General features: G+C 48.5%; 1 protein-coding gene across 3 annotated transcripts in view; it reads left to right on the top strand.

Annotated features, from left to right (window-relative positions):
* The window catches only part of PREX1 (phosphatidylinositol-3,4,5-trisphosphate dependent Rac exchange factor 1), a 454,902-nt gene that overhangs the window by 170,385 nt on the left and 265,700 nt on the right, over positions 1 to 18,817 (top strand). Inside the window, exon 1 of one of the 3 annotated variants that reach the window (XM_063958868.1) lies at positions 11,887 to 11,984. The exons of the other annotated variants lie outside the window; for them this stretch is intronic. Within the exon in view, the coding sequence (XP_063814938.1) occupies positions 11,967 to 11,984 (18 nt within the window). The 5' untranslated portion in view covers positions 11,887 to 11,966. Of the gene's footprint in view, positions 1 to 11,886; positions 11,985 to 18,817 lie in introns of those variants that run through there. 3 annotated transcript variants of the gene reach the window in all.

Genomic DNA, 18,817 nt, shown 5'->3' with positions numbered 1-18,817 from the left:
ACAGTGACCGGGAAGCCCAATTAGTGCAGTGTCCCCTAGCATGGTTTGCGCTTTGGGCAGGTTACTATTCCCAATCGTAGTTCGCGTGGATCGTTAAGTATGAAAAAGTTAAAAAAAGAAAAAAAATGTGACTCATGTCTACCTTTTGACCTGTCGACCTAGTGACTGTCGACCTATCGTGGTCGACCTAAACATTGTCGACCTAGACACTGTCAATCTTCAGACCAGATCCCATCACTGGTTTATCACTTCCTTATGCCTTCTCCAGGTTAATACATCTGCCCCATTGTCTGGACAGGGTTATTAGTAAATGCTAAGTTGTGTCCTCATAACTGTTGCTGCAGTCACGCCAAACAGCCCTTCTCAGCGCACCAAGTTCCTTTACGACTCTTTGAGTTTACTGTTTGCATCTTTCTTTGCCAGAAAATGCGTAATAGACGCAAATAAATGCCCCACACTGCTTCACGAGACTGCACTCATTAATTTGTGTGTGACAGTGGGGCAGATGTATTAACCTGGAGAAGACATAAGGAAGTGATAAACCAGTGATATGTGCAAGGTGATAAACACTCCAGCCAATCAGATCCCTTATGTAAATTAACAGTTAGGAGCTGATTGGCTGGTGCGTTATCACCCTGCACTTAACACTGCTTTATCACTGGTTTATCACTTCCTTATGCTTTCTCCTGGTTAATACATCTGCCCCTGAGTTTGAATTTGTATAAGAAGTGCTACAATGCAGCAGCCATGGCTGTTTTCAATGCCCAGTTGCATTGTGCTTTGTATATAAATTCAGTCACACACAGGTCTAAAAGTCTGCATATCAATTAATCAGTGTGATTTTGTGAAACGGTTTGATGCATATGTTTGTGCGTGTCTAATGGTGGGTGCACACTAGCAGATATATCTGCAGATCAATGGATCTGCAGATGATTCTATAGCCAGATCAGTCTGTATGTTGTGCATACACTGCCCGATCTGTTGTGACTGACGTCACGAACTGTCTGGGCATTTACATGCACTCGGCCAGTTCAACTGTCAGTCACCGACTGCTGCTGCAGTGTGTGTACGGGCGGTTAGCTGACCGGTCGTACACACACACACAGCGATGCACCATTATATCTGTAGATATATTGGTCATCGTGTGTGCTGCAGGGCCAATGCGATATATCTGTGAATGACTGTGTTCACAGACATATCGTTGGTACACCCTGGCCGATGGGCCAGTCATATATCGGCTGTTCAATATATCGGCCAGTGTGTACACTGCACAAGATGCATTCTTTGTTGAAAAAGATGCAAAAAATGTTTGGCGCAAGCCAAGAGGCACAGGACCTAGAAGCTCATTAAGAGCCGGATTAACAATGGGGCGGATGGAGCTGCAGCTCCAGGCCCCCCATTGAAAATAGGCCCACAGGATCCCGTGCAATTCAGCCAGCCAGTGATGACAGGTGAAATCGTCTTCTCCTGTCATCACTTATGAACAGTTAAAGCATACACCTCCGTCCCGGCTGAGGCTCCGCCTACTCCAGGCTGCAGCTGCCTGCAGTGTGCACATCCGCTCCCATCCCCACCTATTACCTGAAGCTCAGACTCGAGTCAGACCCCAGCCGCGATAAGCTCCGCCCCCTGGGCGGCCTGCAGCTGTGCTCCATCAGATTCTGTTCCCATGCAATCCAATGCTGTTCCCGGAGCTCCGCCCACATGTCCAATTAGCTCCGCCCCCTGGGCGGCCTACAGCTATGCTCCATCAGATTCTGTTCCCATGCAATCCAAAACTCTGTCCCCGAAGCTCCGCCCACAGGTCCGATTAGCCCCGCCCCCTGGTCAGTCAGCAGTTTTGTCCATATTGGGTGATATCTGAATTCCTGCAAATTCAGCTGCTGTTAGTCCTGTCCTTCCAGTCCTGTGGCACTTACACAAAGGGGGCCTCTGTGGCTTAAAGTGTGTGTAAATATATATATATATATATATATATATATATATATATATATATATATAATATATATATATATATATATATGTGTGTATATATATATATATATATATATATATACACACAGTGCAGTTCGCCTGGGGGCGGAGCCGGCAGCCACTGCAATGTCTGTTTTGCCGGGCCCGCACCGAGAAGTGAAGAGCCACACAGCATCTCCATGCACTCCTGATGCCCAAGAGGACCCATGAAGCAGGGGAAGTAAGGAGCGATCAGCCGGACAGCAGGTACTCTACTTAAATAGACAGACATCAGCCGCACTCACAGGTGTAAAGGTCCATACACACTAGACAACGTCGCTCTATAAACGACGTTGTCTAGTGTTTCCCCTCCCGGGCTGCGCGGTCGGCGGCCGCCCGTACACACTGAGCGATATGACCGTTCATATCGCACAGTGACATCACGCAGCTCCTGGATGACAGTCCAGATAGAGCATGCATGCACTGCTGACAGCGACGATCATAGCCGACCCGCAGGGCAGCGCATCGATCGTCGCTGGCGCCATATACAGTTGCCAAGAAAATGAGCGACGATGCTCAGGTAGGGGGAAAATGAGCTACGTCGCTCGTTTTCTCGGCAAGTGTGTATGGGTCTTTAGTGAAAGCAGTGTAGTTACTACTGCACTTGGATTGAGCAGCAAGCTCTCCTGCCTAATCTCATTCTGTTGCTCTCTCTCACCAGTCTCTCCCTATGGATGTCTCTTTCCCCATGCCTGTCTCTCCCGCTCCTTATGGCCCCATCTCTGCCCATGCCATCTCCCTCCCCCATAACTCTCTCTCCCCATACCCCCATCTCTCTGTCTCCCATGCCCCTCTCTCTCTCTCTCTTTCCCCCATGCTTCTTTCCCTCATGCCCTCTCTCTCCCCTATGCCTCTCTCTGTCTCTCCCCAGTGCACCCGCTCTCTCTTTCCTCCATGCAGCTCTTTCCCTCACCACTGTCTCTCCACGCCCATACTCTCTCTCCATCCATGCCTCTCTCTCTCCCGCTCTGATATATATATATATATATATATATATATATATACTGAGGGGAATGAAGGGCAGCACTCAGGAGGCAGGTAAGTGGTGAAGCAAAAAGGTGCTTTATCTACGTTTCGGGGTACGTAGCCCTGTCATGTGTCCTGATGACGGGGCTACGTACCCCGAAACATAGATAAAGCACCTTTTTGCTTCACCACTTACCTGCCTCCTGAGTACTGCCGTTCATTTCCCTCAGTGTACAGACGGACCGCAGAGTCTGGTAAGAGGGCACCAGAGCACATTAACTATCAGCTGTATCCCCCTGAGTGCCGGACGTGCAAAATATATATATATATATATATATATATATATATATATACAGCGTCAAAGGTCTGGCACTCCCAGCTTGCAAATCACTTCTCCACCTGGTGTCTTCACAAAAATCTCTGTATATTCGTGTAAAGGTGCGGCACTCAGGCTGTATAAATGCAATGAATCGACACGCAGTCAATGTAGTATCATTGACTGCGTGTTGATTCATTGCATTAATACAGCCTGAGTGCCGCACCTTTGCACGAATATATATATATATATATATATATATATATATATATATATATATATAGTATAAGAATGCCCGGCACTCCCAGTATACTGTGGCAAAAAACCGGGTGCCCTCCGCAGTCGGCAGTAATGCAGGAAAAGAAAGAAGCAGACGGAGTGCCGCTGCTTCTTTCTTTTCCTATATATATATATATATATATATATTAAAAATCCTGCGTTTGCCCCTGCCCAGGTCTACCTCTTTTTTGTTGTGGCTATTACATGTAAGGGGCAATACCACTGTGGGCACTATGTGTATAAAGGGCACTACTGGGTGTGGTAAGGTGAATAAGGGACCCTACTGTGTGGTATAATATGATTCGGGCACTATGGCCCTCATTCCGAGTTGTTCGCTCGCAAGCTGCTTTTAGCAGCTTTGCACACGCTAAGCCGCCGCCTACTGGGAGTGAATCTTAGCATAGTAAAATTGCGAACGAAAGATTAGCAGAATTGCGAATAGACACTTCTTAGCAGTTTCTGAGTAGCTCCACACTTACTCAGCAACTGCGATCAGTTCAGTCAGTTTCGTTCCTGGTTTGACGTCACAAACACTCCCAGCGTTCGCCCAGACACTCCCCCGTTTCTTCAGACACTCCCGCGTTTTTCCCAGAAACGGCAGCGTTTTTTCACACACACCCATAAAACGGCCAGTTTCCGCCCAGAAACACCCACTTCCTGTCAATCGCATTACAATCACCAGAACGAAGAAAAAACCTCGTAATGCCGTGAGTAAAATTCCTGACTGCATAGCAAATTTACTTGGCGCAGTCGCAGTGCGAACATTGCGCATGCGCAATTAGCGGAAAATCGCTGCGATGCGAAGAAAATTACCGAGCGAACAACTCGGAATGACCACCTATGTGCAGTATAATGTGAATTATATTGTGCTACTGTGTGGTGTAATATAAATTGGGAATGCTATTGTGTGGCCATGTCTCTTCCTTGTAAGTCCGCACCTTTCGGCGTGTACTGACCATTTATAATGTATGGGAGTAAGGGCGCAAATTTATACTTTGCAGGTGGGCGCCAAACACCCTAGCACCAGCCCTGCCCGCAACCTAACCCTCCCCACTTAGTAGCCATAAAAATTACCACTGGGACCGGATAACCATGTAGTACAGTATGTGATGGTTCCCCACAGCCTTTGCATGGGGAAGCCTATTTAACTAGTATTGTAATTATACTTGCAGTGCAAATTACCTGTTTTATTAGTGCTATCATAGGATGGCAATGACAGTTTAAATTTGTTTCTTTTTTGTTCTTAAATAGATATATTTGTATATGTAAAGACTTTTTTGAGATTTTTTGTATCATCTGCCGCAGCAATTGTCCCAACCTCTGCAGTGGCATACAATAGGCCCTTCATATATTTCAGCTCCAGGCCCATGTTGACATTAATCTGGCACTGAGCTCACTCATGCCAGTCGATTTGCACCACATGGCGTGTTAAGGCTATGTGAAAGAGTGCACATGTGTAATATATTTAAATGTAGATGCAAATACAATATCGCTTTGCTGAGTTTGCTCATTAAGTTTAATTAAATACAAACATCAAGTTTCATCCCCTTTAAAAATATTTGAATGTGCTTTCATGCTGTCGAGCAATTGTTGTAGATATGAAATAAATAATGCAAACAGTGTACAGTATCCGCACTAATAATAGAGGGGAGGGAACGAAATTCCATTGCTACTTAGAGCTGACTGCCTGTCGTCACCATCAGTGTGCAGTATTTTGCATCACGCGTAGAGTACCCACAAGTTATACACCTACTGACAGGCACATATGTGTCTTTGTTGGGGATCTGCTGTGATCAGCCTTTTCTTGCACCCCCTCCCTCCATCATTTACCCTTTCTGTGTACTTTATGGAGTCACAAGCTTTAAATGCTTCCAAATCTATGTATTGATATTGATATATTAATATTTTTTTTGCCGATGTGCAATATAAAAAAAGTGCTGTTTGTGCCAAAAAAGGCATTTAAGTTCAACAGTCTTTTGGGTTTTCAATATCTGATTATGCTCCTGCTATATTCGTTATTGAACAAATTAATTTCTCTAACGTCCTAAGTGGATGCTGGGGACTCCGTAAGGACCATGGGGAATAGCGGCTCCGCAGGAGACTGGGCACAAAAGTAAAGCTTTAGAACTACCTGGTGTGCACTGGCTCCTCCCCCTATGACCCTCCTCCAAGCCTCAGTTAGATTTTTGTGCCCGAACGAGAAGGGTGCACACTAGGTGGCTCTCCTGAGCTGCTTAGTGAAAAGTTTAGTTTTAGGTTTTTTATGTTCAGTGAGACCTGCTGGCAACAGGCTCACTGCATCGAGGGACTAAGGGGAGAAGAAGCGAACTCACCTGCGTGCAGAGTGGATTGGGCTTCTTAGGCTATTGGACATTAGCTCCAGAGGGACCGATCACAGGCCCAGCCATGGATAGGTCCCAGAGCCGCGCCGCCGGCCCCCTTCCAGAGCCAGAAGACAGAAGAGGTCCGGAAAATCGGCGGCAGAAGACGTCCTGTCTTCAACAAGGTAGCGCACAGCACTGCAGCTGTGCGCCATTGCTCTCAGCACACTTCACACTCCGGTCACTGAGGGTGCAGGGCGCTGGGGGGGGGCGCCCTGAGACGCAATAAAAACACCTTGGATGGCAAAAAAAATGCATCACATATAGCTCCTGGGCTATATGGATGAATTTAACCCCTGCCAGAATACACAGAAAAACGGGAGATAGGCTCCGCCCCCTTCTCGGCGGCCTTATCTCCTCAGCACACTGGCGCCATTTTCCCTCACAGCTCCGTTGGAGGGAAGCTCCCTGGCTCTCCCCTGCAGTCACTACACTACAGAAAGGGTTAAAAAAGAGAGGGGGGCACTAATTACGCGCAGTATTAAAAATACAGCAGCTATAAGGGGAAAAACACTTATATAAGGTTATCCCTGTATATATATATATATAGCGCTCTGGTGTGTGCTGGCAAACTCTCCCTCTGTCTCCCCAAAGGGCTAGTGGGGTCCTGTCCTCTATCAGAGCATTCCCTGTGTGTGTGCTGTGTGTCGGTACGTTTGTGTCGACATGTATGAGGAGAAAAATGATGTGGAGACGGAGCAGATTGCCTGTAATAGTGATGTCACCCCCTAGGGGGTCGACACCTGAGTGGATGAACTGTTGGAAGGAATTACGTGACAGTGTCAGCTCTGTATAAAAGACAGTGGTTGACATGAGACAGCCGGCTACTCAGCTTGTGCCTGTCCAGACGTCTCATAGGCCGTCAGGGGCTCTAAAGCGCCCGTTACCTCAGATGGCAGATATAGACGCCGACACGGATACTGACTCCAGTGTCGACGGTGAAGAGACAAATGTGACTTCCAGTAGGGCCACACGTTACATGATTGAGGCAATGAAAAATGTTTTACACATTTCTGATAATACGAGTACCACCAAAAAGGGGTATTATGTTCGGTGAGGAAAAACTACCTGTAGTTTTCCTGAATCTGAGAAATTAAATGAGGTGTGTGATGATGCGTGGGTTTCCCCCGATAACAACTGATAATTTCTAAAATGTTATTGGCATTATATCCTTTCCCGCCAGAGGTTAGGGTGCGTTGGGAAACACCCCCTAGGGTGGATAAAGCGCTCACACGCTTGTAAGAACAAGGGCTCTACCCTCTCCTGAGATGGCCGCCCTTAAGGATCCTGCTGATAGAAAGCAGGAGGGTATCCTAAAATGTATTTACACACATACTGGTGTTATACTGCGACCAGCAATCGCCTCAGCCTGGATGTGCAGTGCTGGGTTGGCGTGGTCGGATTCCCTGACTGAAAATATTGATACCCTAGATAGGGACAGTATATTATTGCCTATAGAGCATTTAAAAGATGCATTTCTATATATGCGTGATGCACAGCGGAATATTTGCCGACTGGCATCAAGTCTAAGTGCGTTGTCCATTTCTGCCAGTAGAGGGTTATGGACACGACAGTGGTCAGGTGATGCGGATTCCAAACGGCATTTGGAAGTATTGCCTTATTAAGGGGAGGAGTTATTTGGGGTCGGTCTTTCAGACCTGGTGGCCACGGCAACAGCTGGGAAATCCACGTTTGTACCCCAGGTCGCCTCTCAACATAAGAAGACGCCGTATTATCAGGCGCAGTCTTTTCGTGGGCAAGCGGGCAAAAGGTTCCTCATTTCTGCCCCGTGACAGAGGGAGAGGAAAAAGGCTGCAGAAGCCCTCTCCCGCCTCTGCCAAGCCCTCAGTATGACGCTGGGGCTTTACAAGCAGAATCAGGCACGGTGGGGGCCCGTCTCAATGAATTTCAAGACCCCTGGATCCTTCAGGTGATATCTCAGGGGTACAAATTGGAATTCGAGACGTCTCCCCCTCGCCGTTTCCTAAAGTCGGCTTTACCGATGTCTCCTTCTGACAGGGAGGCAGTTTTGGAAGCCATTCACAAGCTGTATTCCCAGCAGGTGATAATCAAGGTACCCCTCCTGCAACAGGGAACGGGGTATTATTCCACACTGTTGTGGTACCGAAGCCGGACGGCTCGGTGAGACCGATTCTAAATCTAAAATCTTGAACACTTACATACGGAGGTTCAAATTCAAGATTGAGTCACTCAGAGCAGTGATTGCGAACCTGGAAGAAGGGGACTACATGATGTCTCGGGACATCAAGGATGCTTACCTTCATGTCCCAATTTACCCTTCTCACCAAGGGTACCTCAGGTTTATGGTACAGAACTGTCACTATCAGTTTCAGACGCTGCCGTATGGATGGTCCACGGCACCCCGGGTCTTTACCAAGGTAATGGCCGAAATGATGATACTCCTTCGAAGGAAGGGAATTTTAGTTATCCCTTACTTGGACGATTCCCTGATAAGGGTAAGATCCAGGGAACAGTTGGAGGTCGGTGTAGCACTATCTCAGGTAGTGTTGCGGCAGCACGATTGGATTCTCAATATTCCAAAATCGCAGCTGATTCCGACGACTCGTCTTCTGTTCCTAGGGATGATCCTGGACACAGTCCAGAAAAAGGTGTTTCTCCCGGAGGAGAAAGTCAGGGAGTTATCCGAGCTAGTCGGGAACCTCCTATAACCGAGCCAAGTCTCAGTACATCAATGAAATGGTTCTGTGAAAAATGGTGGCTTCCTACGAAGCAATCCCATTCGGCAGATTCCACGCGAGAACTTTCCAGTGGGACCTGCTGGACAAATGGTCCGGGTCGCATCTTCAGATGCATCAGAGGATAACCCTGTCACCAAGCACAAGGGTGTCTCTCCTGTGGTGGTTACAGAGTGCTCATCTTCTAGAGGGCCGCACATTCAGGACTGGGTCCTGGTGACCACGGATGCCAGCCTGCGAGGCTGGGGAGCAGTCACACAGGGAAGGAATTTCCAGAGCTTATGGTCAAGCCTGGAGACATCACTTCACATAAATATCCTGAAGCTAAGGGCCATTTACAATGCTCTAAGCTCAGCAAGACCTCTGCTTCAAGGTCACCCGGAGTTGATCCATTCGAACAACATCACGGCAGTCACCCACGTAAACAGACAGGGTGACACAAGAAGCAGGAGGGCAATGGCAGAAGCTGCAAGGATTCTTCGCTGGGCGGAAAATCATGTGATAGCACTGTCAGCAGTATTCATTCCGGGAGTGGACAACTGGGAAGCAGACTTCCTCAGCAGACACGACCTCCACCCGGGAGAGTGGGGACTTCACCCAGAAGTCTTCCACATGTTTATAAAACTCGACAAGTATTGCGCCAGGTCAAGGGACCCTCAGGCAATAGCTGTGGACGCTCTGGTAACACAGTGGGTGTACCAGTCAGTGTATGTGTTCCCTCCTCTGCCTCTCATACCCAAGGTACTGAGAATTATAAGATGGAGAGGAGTAAGCACTATATTCGTGGCTCCGGATTGGCCAAGAAGGACTTGGTAACCGGAACTTCAAGAGATGCTCACGGAGGATCCGTGGCCTCTACCTCTAAGAAGGGACCTGCTCCAGCAAGGACCCTGTCTGTTCCAAGACTTACCGCGGCTGCGTTTGACGGCATGGCGGTTGAACGCCGGATCCTGAAGGAGAAAGGCATTCCGGATGAAGTCATTCCTATCCTGATCAAAGCCAGGAAAGATATAACCGCAAAACATTATCACCGCATTTGGCGAAAATATGTTGCGTGGTGCGAGACCAGTAAGGCCCCGACGGAGGAATTTTCAACTAGGTCGATTCCTACATTTCCTGCAAACAGGAGTGTCTATGGGCCTGAAATGGGGGTCCATTAAGGTTCAAATTTCGGCCCTGTCAATTTTCTTCCAAAAAGAACTAGCTTCAGTCCCTGAAGTTCAGACGTTTGTGAAAGGGGTACTGTATATACAGCCTCCTTTTGTGCCTCCAGTGGCACCTTGGGATCTAAATGTAGTTTTTGGGTTCCAAAAGTCACATTGGTTTGAACCACTTAAATATGTGGAGTTAAAATATCTCACATGGAAAGTGGTCATGCTGTTGGCCCTGGCCTGGGCCAGGTGCGTGTCAGAATTGGCGGCTTTATCCTGTAAAAGCCCTCATCTGATTTTCCATTCGGACAGGGCGGACTTGAGGACTTGTCCTCAGTTTCTCCCTAAGGTGGTTTTCAGCGTTTCACCTGAATCAACCTATTGTGGTGCCTGCGGCTACTAGGGACTTGGAGGACTCCAAGTTGTTAGACGTTGTCAGAGCCCTGGAAATATAGGTTTCCAGGACGGCTGGAGTCAGAAAATCTGACTCGTTGTTTATTCTGTATGCACCCAACAAGCTGGGTGCTCCTGCTTCTAAGCAGACTATTGCTCGTTGGATTTGTAGTACAATTCAGCTTGCACATTCTGTGGCAGGCCTGCCACAGCCAAAATCTGTAAAAGCCCATTCCACAAGGAAGGTGGGCTCATCTTGGGCGGCTGCCCGAGGGGTCTCGGCTTTACAACTTTGCCGAGCAGCTACTTGGTCAGGAGCAAATACGTTTGTAAAATTCTACAAATTTGATACCCTGGCTGAGGAGGACCTGGAGTTCTCTCATTTGGTGCTGCAGAGTCATCCGCACTCTCCCGCCCGTTTGGGAGCTTTGGTATAATCCCCATGGTCCTTACGGAGTCCCCAGCATCCACTTAGGACGTTAGAGAAAATAAGAATTTACTTACCGATAATTCTATTTCTCGTAGTCCGTAGTGGATGCTGGGCGCCCATCCCAAGTGCGGATTGTCTGCAATACTGGTACATAGTTATTGTTACCAAAAAATCGGGTTATTGCTGTAGTGAGCCATCTTTTCTAGAGGCTCCTCTGTTATCATGCTGTTAACTGGGTTTAGATCACAAGTTATATGGTGTGATTGGTGTGGCTGGTATGAGTCTTACCCGGGATTCAAAATCCTTCCTTATTGTGTACGCTCATCCGGGCACAGTATCCTAACTGAGGCTTGGAGGAGGGTCATAGGGGGAGGAGCCAGTGCACACCAGGTAGTTCTAAAGCTTTACTTTTGTGCCCAGTCTCCTGCGGAGCCGCTATTCCCCATGGTCCTTACGGAGTCCCCAGCATCCACTACGGACTACGAGAAATAGAATTATCGGTAAGTAAATTCTTATTTTATATTGATTGATCTTTTGTTGGACATTATTCTGTTTCCTCAATTTATGCCTATTTCATATTCATATTATATTTTATATTGATTTATGTCAAATATAGAGAGAAATAATATTTTTTCATTTTGCCACATGAAATCCCATTGTCAACATATTCCTTTGCGCATTACAAATGGGAACACAGCAGGCCCACTGAATAGGTAGAATCATGATTCAACCTAAAAAGTTGTAAACTGGCGTCTTTCCGACTAGACGGCAGTTCCGATTTCAATTGAATAGACCCCATAGTAATAAAACAAGACTGTGTACTTTGCAGACAGAAGGTCAGATTTAGTTGTGGATGGGAAATTTGAAAAACCCAACGACTGCTTGGTTTTTCTATTCAATTGCCAGACTGAAAATATAACGCAGTGATTTCTATAGAAATCACTATGTCTGTTTTCACGCACCTCCAGGGGAAGTCTGATTTTTCCTAAAATTGTTAATTTTAGGAAAAAATTGCCGGGACTTGCTCTGGGACTCCGGCGACACCCCTTCTGAGGACTAATTTTGCAATTGGAATCGGTGTCTTCAGCATCCAGCATCGGATTTAGGTCCTCTGCAGCAGTGGTGAGAATGTAGTTCGTGTGAGTATTTGCATGTGTGTATGAGGGTCTGTGAGTGTGTGGTCATTAGTGTGTTTATGTGACACCGGTGTGTGTATGTGACCCCCCAGAGCCAGCCATTGGGAGAAGTACATATCCCAGTAGCCCTTGTGCCTGCCCAGCGGCCCCCAGGACTCGCAGCAGCCCCCTCCACAGTCGGAAGATGGAGGGGAGAGCACTGGTAGGTGGGTGTATTTTTTTGTTTTTGTTTACATGCCGCAGGGTTTCCAGTGCAGAATACAGTGCAACATTTTTTTGCGGGGGGATACCACGGGTATCGGGAGCATGCATACCCACGGTAATCTAAAATTGGGCCAACGTAAATTATTTTTATGTTACGTCCTAGTGGATACTGGGGATCTGTACCATGGGGTATAGATCAGGTCCACTGGAGCCTGGCACTTTAAAACCTTTAGTGTGTGTATGTGTGTGCTGGCTCCTCCCCTCAATGGCCCTCCTACCAGACTCAGTTAAGAAGAATGTGCCCAAGGAGCCGGGTGCATTTCTCTGGAGCTCCAGAAAGTTTCTTTTATTTTTAATTTTAGTAGGTTATTTTCAGGTAGCCCTGGTTGGCAACCAGGCTACCTGCTTCGTGAGACTTAGAGGGGAAACCGAACCAACCTCCTGAGGGTTTATGCAAAAAAGGAGAAAACCACCTAGGTGGTCTATTCCTGGCGCTAGATGGAGAGGTTCACCCCAGCAGCTAAACACAAAGGGTTGGTCAGACCCCAAATAGGTAGATACAAGAAAAAATGTAGCGCTAATCGGTCAACAATGAGAATGGTAGGTCATAAAAGCAACACTATTTAATGTTAAGAGCAGAAGTTATTAAACATCATGGTGTACACTTGGTTTAAAATATAAAAACACTGAAAATAGATGAATAAGGAGTGCTACTCCCACTTATATATGCAGATCAAAAAGGGAAAGTTCAATCGACCTGTACCGTTTACAGCAGTCCCAATATGTTCCACAAAGGGGACAATGTAGACCACAACAGTAAGTATATATTTACCACCAGTGTCTTTCAAAGGTAATTAAGCGAAACAGCGTCCGCAAGTGGCAGTTCCTTAATCGCTGGCAATGGTCCAAATTGAACGGTATGGAGAGTTCTTTAAGAGATGGAGTCCAGTGGGCACACAACAAACGGGGACTTGGTCCAGGTCTTGATCATCCGGATTGTCAATTAGTAGGAGTAGACACACAGCAACAGATCTCACCAATGCGTTTCGTTGCGCTCACACAACTTTTTCAAGGGTTAATGGTTCGTAATCCCAGCTGACAGGACACTGAGCTCCTGAGGTGCTGATCACACATCGTTAGTATGTGTGCCCATGCTGGCAGCTAGCCGCCCCCTCTAATAGATGGTGAAGCTCAAGGTGCGGTGAGTGTTACATCGGGGTCTCGGTTAGTTTTGGCAGCATGTCGTGTGGTGGTCACGGGCCACGAGCTACGGTGCACGCCGCGGACAAAACTGACTCCCCTCAGCAGTGCTCACTGCCAGACGAGGCTTTGCGTGTACTGTTATGGTTTTACTGTGTTAACATGGGCAGTATAAAAAACAAACTACAGGGACCGCGCGCCATTGCAAGGAGCGGGACTTCCCGCAATGGGACCAGAGGCGGGAAGGCACCTTTTCCTGCTCCTGTGGATAATCAAGGCTGCATGCACGCTACTCCTCCGGGGACCCACGCTGTTAGGCTTCTGTCCTGATACCAGGGGTTCATAGCAAGGGGGGAGCTCTCCAGCGGCAGTGCCGCTGCACTTATAAACGTGGCAGTCCAATACAATTTCATGCCCGGCCATTTCAACTGGATCTTCTGGACAGCTGGTCGGTGTCTCACCTTTTATATGCATCAGGAAGTAACCTTATCTCTGGTAGCCCGGATTTCCCTATAATGGTGACTTCAGGTTCTTCACCTGGTGGTGGGCAGGCATTTTAATATCCAATCAGGGATTCTACTGACAACTGATGACAGCCTCCAGGGTTGGGGTGATGTGACCCAGGGGGCCCAGTTCCAGGGGATATGGTCACGTCAGGAATCTGCTCTGCCGATTAAACATCCTGGAACTCAGGGTAATTTCCAATGCCCTTCTGCAAGCTTCCCATCTCCTGAGGCATCGGGCGATCCAGGTTCAATCGGACAATGCCACGGCGGTGGCGTACATAAACCAACAAGGGGGAACAAGAAGCAGAGCGGCAATGCAAAAAGTGTCAAGTATCCTCCTCTGGGCGGAGGCCATCTCAGCCATATTCATTCCAGGAGTGGACAACTGGGAACCGAATTTCCTCTGCAGACACGACCTCAATCTGGGGGAATGGGGCCTACATCCCAAGGTGTTTCAACAGTTAATTCACCGGTGGGGCTGTCCGCAGATAGATTTGAGGGCCTCTTGTCTCAACAAGAAGCTATGCTGTTACTGTTCCAGAACGAGGGATCCGCAGGCTGTAGCAGTGGTTGCACTGATGACATCGTGGATGTACCAGTTTATGTACCTGTTCCTCCTTCTACCGCTAATCCCAAGGGTTCTAAAAAGACTAAGAAGGAAAAGCGTTCAAGCAATTCTAATTGTCCCGGATTGGCCTTGACGGGCGTGGTTCTCAGACCATGGCTCTGGAGGATCCCTATTCATGGCTCTGGAATATCCCTGGCCTCTGCTGCTCCAACAGAATCTTGTTCAACAAGGTCCATTTGTCTATCCAGACTTACAGCGGCTAGGTTTGATGGCTTGGAAGTTGAGGAGGAGATTCTAGCAAGAAAAGGTCTTCCCTCCTGGGTTATTTCCACCATGGTCCAGGCCAGGAAGATGGTTACGTCAAAACATTATCATCGTATCTGGAAACAGTATGTTTCCTGGTGTGAAAGTAGAAAGGTGTCTACCGTGGAGTTTAGAATTGGTTGTTTTCTGCTTTTCCTACAAGTGGGAGTGGATATGGGCCTACGTTTAGGCTCCATCAAAGTCCAGATTTCGGCGCTCTCTATTTTCTTTCAGAAACAACTTGCCATGTTGCCGGAATTACAAACTTTCTCTAACGTCCTAGTGGATGCTGGGGACTACGTAAGGACCATGGGGAATAGACGGGCTCCGCAGGAGACTGGGCACTCTAAAGAAAGATTAGGTACTATCTGGTGTGCACTGGCTCCTCCCTCTATGCCCCTCCTCCAGACCTCAGTTAGAATCTGTGCCCGGCCAGAGCTGGGTGCTCCTAGTGGGCTCTCCTGAGCCTGCTAGTAAAAGAAAGTATTTGTTAGGTTTTTTATTTTCAGTGAGCTTCTGCTGGCAACAGACTCACTGCTACGAGGGACTGAGGGGAGAGAAGCAAACCTACCTATCTGCAGCTAGGTTGCGCTTCTTACGCTACTGGACACCATTAGCTCCAGAGGGTTTGAACACAGGCACCTGTCCTCAAAAGTCTGTTCCCGGAGCCGCGCCGCCGTCCCCCTCGCAGAGCCAGAAGAACAGAAGCTTGAAGACTGCGAAATCGGCGGCAGAAGACTCCTGTCTTCATTTAAGGTAGCGCACAGCACCGCAGCTGTGCGCCATTGCTCCCAGCACACTTTCACACTCCGGTCACTGTAGGGTGCAGGGCGCTGGGCACTGTATATATGTAAAAACCCCCGCCATTTTTTCACACAGAAAGCGGGACAGAAGCCCGCCGCTGAGGGGGCGGGGCCTTCTCCCTCAGCACACCAGCGCCATTTTCTCTTCACAGCTCCGCTGGAAGTAGCTCCCCAGGCTCTCCCCTGCAGTATCCAGGTACAAGAAGGGTAAAAAAGAGAGGGGGGGCACATAAATTTAGGCACAAAAGACATAAAATCGGCAGCTATTGGGTAATCCCTTATTATAGTGAAAATCCCTGGGTTATATAGCGCTGTGGTGTGTGCTGGCATACTCTCTCTCTGTCTCCCCAAAGGCCTTTGTGGGGTCCTGTCCTCAGTCAGAGCATTCCCTGTGTGTGTGCAGTGTGTCGGTACGGCTGTGTCGACATGTTTGATGAGGAGGGTTACGTGGAGGCGGAGCAAGTGCAGATAAATGTGGTGTCGGGGCCGACACCTAATTGGATGGATATGTGGAAGGTCTTAAATGATAATGTAAGCTCCTTACATAAAAGGTTTGATGACGCTGCAGCCTTGGGACAGCCGGGGTCTCAACCCGTGCCTGCCCAGGCGACTCAGAGGCCGTCAGGGGCTCATAAACGCCCAGTATCTCAGATGGTTGACACAGATGCCGACACGGAGTCCGACTCCAGTGTCGACGATGATGAGGCACATTTACAGCCTAAAATGACCAAGGCCATCCGCTACATGATTATTGCAATGAAAGATGTATTGCACATTTCAGAGGTTAACCCTGTCCCTGACAAGAGGGTGTATATGTTTGGGGAGAAAAAGCAGGCAGTGACTTTTCCCCCTTCACATGAATTAAATGAGTTATGTGAAGAAGCGTGGAGTTCCCCTGATAAGAAAGTAGTGATTTCCAAAAAGCTACTGATGGTGTACCCTTTCCCGTCAACGGACAGGTTACGTTGGGAATCCTCCCCTAGGGTAGACAAGGCGTTGACACGCTTATCTAAGAAGGTGGCCCTGCCGTCTCAGGATACGGCCGCCCTAAAGGATCCTGCGGATAGGAAGCAGGAAGCTATCCTGAAGTCAGTGTATACTCACTCTGGTACTCTACTGAGACCAGCTATTGCTTCAGCCTGGATGTGTAGCGCTGTAGCAGCATGGACAGATACTCTGTCAGAGGACATAGATGCCCTGGACAGGGACACGGTCTTGCTAACCCTGGGCCATATAAAAGACGCCGTCTTATATATGCGGGATACCCAGAGGGACATTTGCCTGCTGGGCTCTAGAATAAATGCAATGTCCATGTCTGCCAGAAGGGTCTTATGGACTCGGCAATGGACAGGGGATGCCGATTCTAATAAACACATAGAGGTTTTGCCTTATAAGGGTGAGGAATTGTTTGGGGACGGTCTCTCGGACCTCGTGTCCACAGCGACAGCTGGAAAGTCGACTTTCTTGCCTCAGGTTTCCTCACAGCCTAAGAAAGCACCGTATTATCAAATGCAGTGCTTTCGTTCTCAGAGAAGCAAGAAGGTCAGAGGTGCATCCTTTCTTGCCAGAGGCAGGGGTAGAGGAAAGAAGCTGCACCATGCAGCCAGTTCCCAGGAACAAAAGTCCTCCCCATCTTCCACTAAGTCCACCGCATAACGCTGGGGCTCCACAGGCGGAGCCAGGTGCGGTGGGGGCGCGTCTCCGAAAATTCAGCAACCAGTGGGTTCGCTCGCAAGTGGATCCCTGGCCTATACAAATTGTATCTCAGGGATACAAGCTGGAATTCGAAGTGACTCCTCACCGTTACCTAAAATCAGCCTTGCCAGCTTCCCCCATGGAAAGGGAGGTAGTGCTGGCGGCAATTCACAAGCTATACCTCCAGCAAGTGATAATAATGGTTCCCCTCCTTCAACAGGGAAGGGGTTACTATTCCACAATGTTTGTGGTACCGAAACCGGACGGTTCGGTAAGACCCATTCCGAATTTAAAATCCTTGAACATTTATATAAAAAAATTCAAGTTCAAAATGGAATCGCTCAGAGCGGTCATTGCAAGCCTGGAAGAGGGGGATTTTATGGTAGCTCTGGACATCAAGGATGCTTACTTGCATGTCCCCATTTATCCCCCTCACCAGGAGTACCTCAGGTTTGTGGTACAGGACTGTCATTACCAGTTCCAGACGTTGCCGTTTGGGCTCTCCACGGCATCGAGAATATTTACCAAGGTAATGGCGGAAATGATGGTACTCCTTCGGAAGCAAGGAGTTACAGTTATCCCGTACTTGGACGATCTCCTCATAAAGGCGAGGTCCAGGGAGCAGTTGTTGATCACCGTAGCACACTCTCAGGAGGTGTTGCAACAGCACGGCTGGATTCTGAATGTTCCAAAGTCGCAGCTGATTCCTACGACGCATCTGCCCTTCCTGGGCATGATTCTGGACACAGAACAGAAGAAGGTGTTTCTCCCGGAGGAGAAGGCCCAGGAGCTAGTGACTCTGGTCAGGGACCTCCTGAAACCAAAACAGGTGTCGGTGCACCACTGCACGCGAGTCCTGGGAAAGATGGTGGCCTCATACGAAGCCATTCCTTTCGGCAGGTTCCATGCGAGGATTTTTCAGTGGGATCTGTTGGACAAGTGGTCCGGATCGCATTTTCAGATGCATCGGCTGATCACCCTGTCCCCGAGGGCCAGGGTGTCTCTTCCGTGGTGGCTGCAGAGTGCTCATCTTCTCGAGGGCCGCAGGTTCGGCATACAGGACTGGGTCCTGGTGACCACGGATGCAAGCCTCCGCGGATGGGGGTCAGTCACTCAGGGAAGAAACTTCCAAGGGCTGTGGTCAAGTCAGGAGACTTGTCTGCACATAAATATACTGGAACTAAGGGCCATATACAACGCCCTGAGTCAAGCGGAGCCCCTGCTTCGGGACCAACCAGTGCTGATTCAATCAGACAACATCACGGCGGTCGCCCATGTAAACCGCCAGGGTGGCAATGGCGGAAGCCACAAAGATTCTTCGTTGGGCGGAGAATCACGTGCAAGCACTGTCAGCAGTGTTCATTCCGGGAGTGGACAACTGGGAAGCAGACTTCCTCAGCAGACACGACCTCCACCCGGGAGAGTGGGGACTTCATCAAGAAGTCTTCACACAGATTGCAAATCGATGGGAACTGCTACAGGTGGACATGATGGCGTCCCCCCCTCAACAAAAAGTTAAAAAGATATTGCGCCAGGTCAAGGGACCCTCAGACGATAGCTGTGGACGCGCTAGTGACACCGTGGGTGTTCCAGTCGGTCTATGTGTTTCCTCCTCTTCCTCTCATACCCAAGGTACTGAGAATAGTAAGAAAAAGAGGAGTGAGAACAATACTCATCGTTCCGGATTGGCCAAGAAGGACTTGGTACCCAGAACTACAAGAGATGATCACAGAGGACCCATGGCCACTAACTCTCA

The sequence above is a fragment of the Pseudophryne corroboree genome, chromosome 3, assembly GCF_028390025.1.
Source record: "Pseudophryne corroboree isolate aPseCor3 chromosome 3, aPseCor3.hap2, whole genome shotgun sequence".
NCBI classification, from domain to species: Eukaryota; Metazoa; Chordata; class Amphibia; order Anura; family Myobatrachidae; genus Pseudophryne; species Pseudophryne corroboree.
The sequence above is the reverse complement of the archived record's forward strand: the minus strand, read 5'-3'. Positions and strand labels throughout refer to the sequence as shown.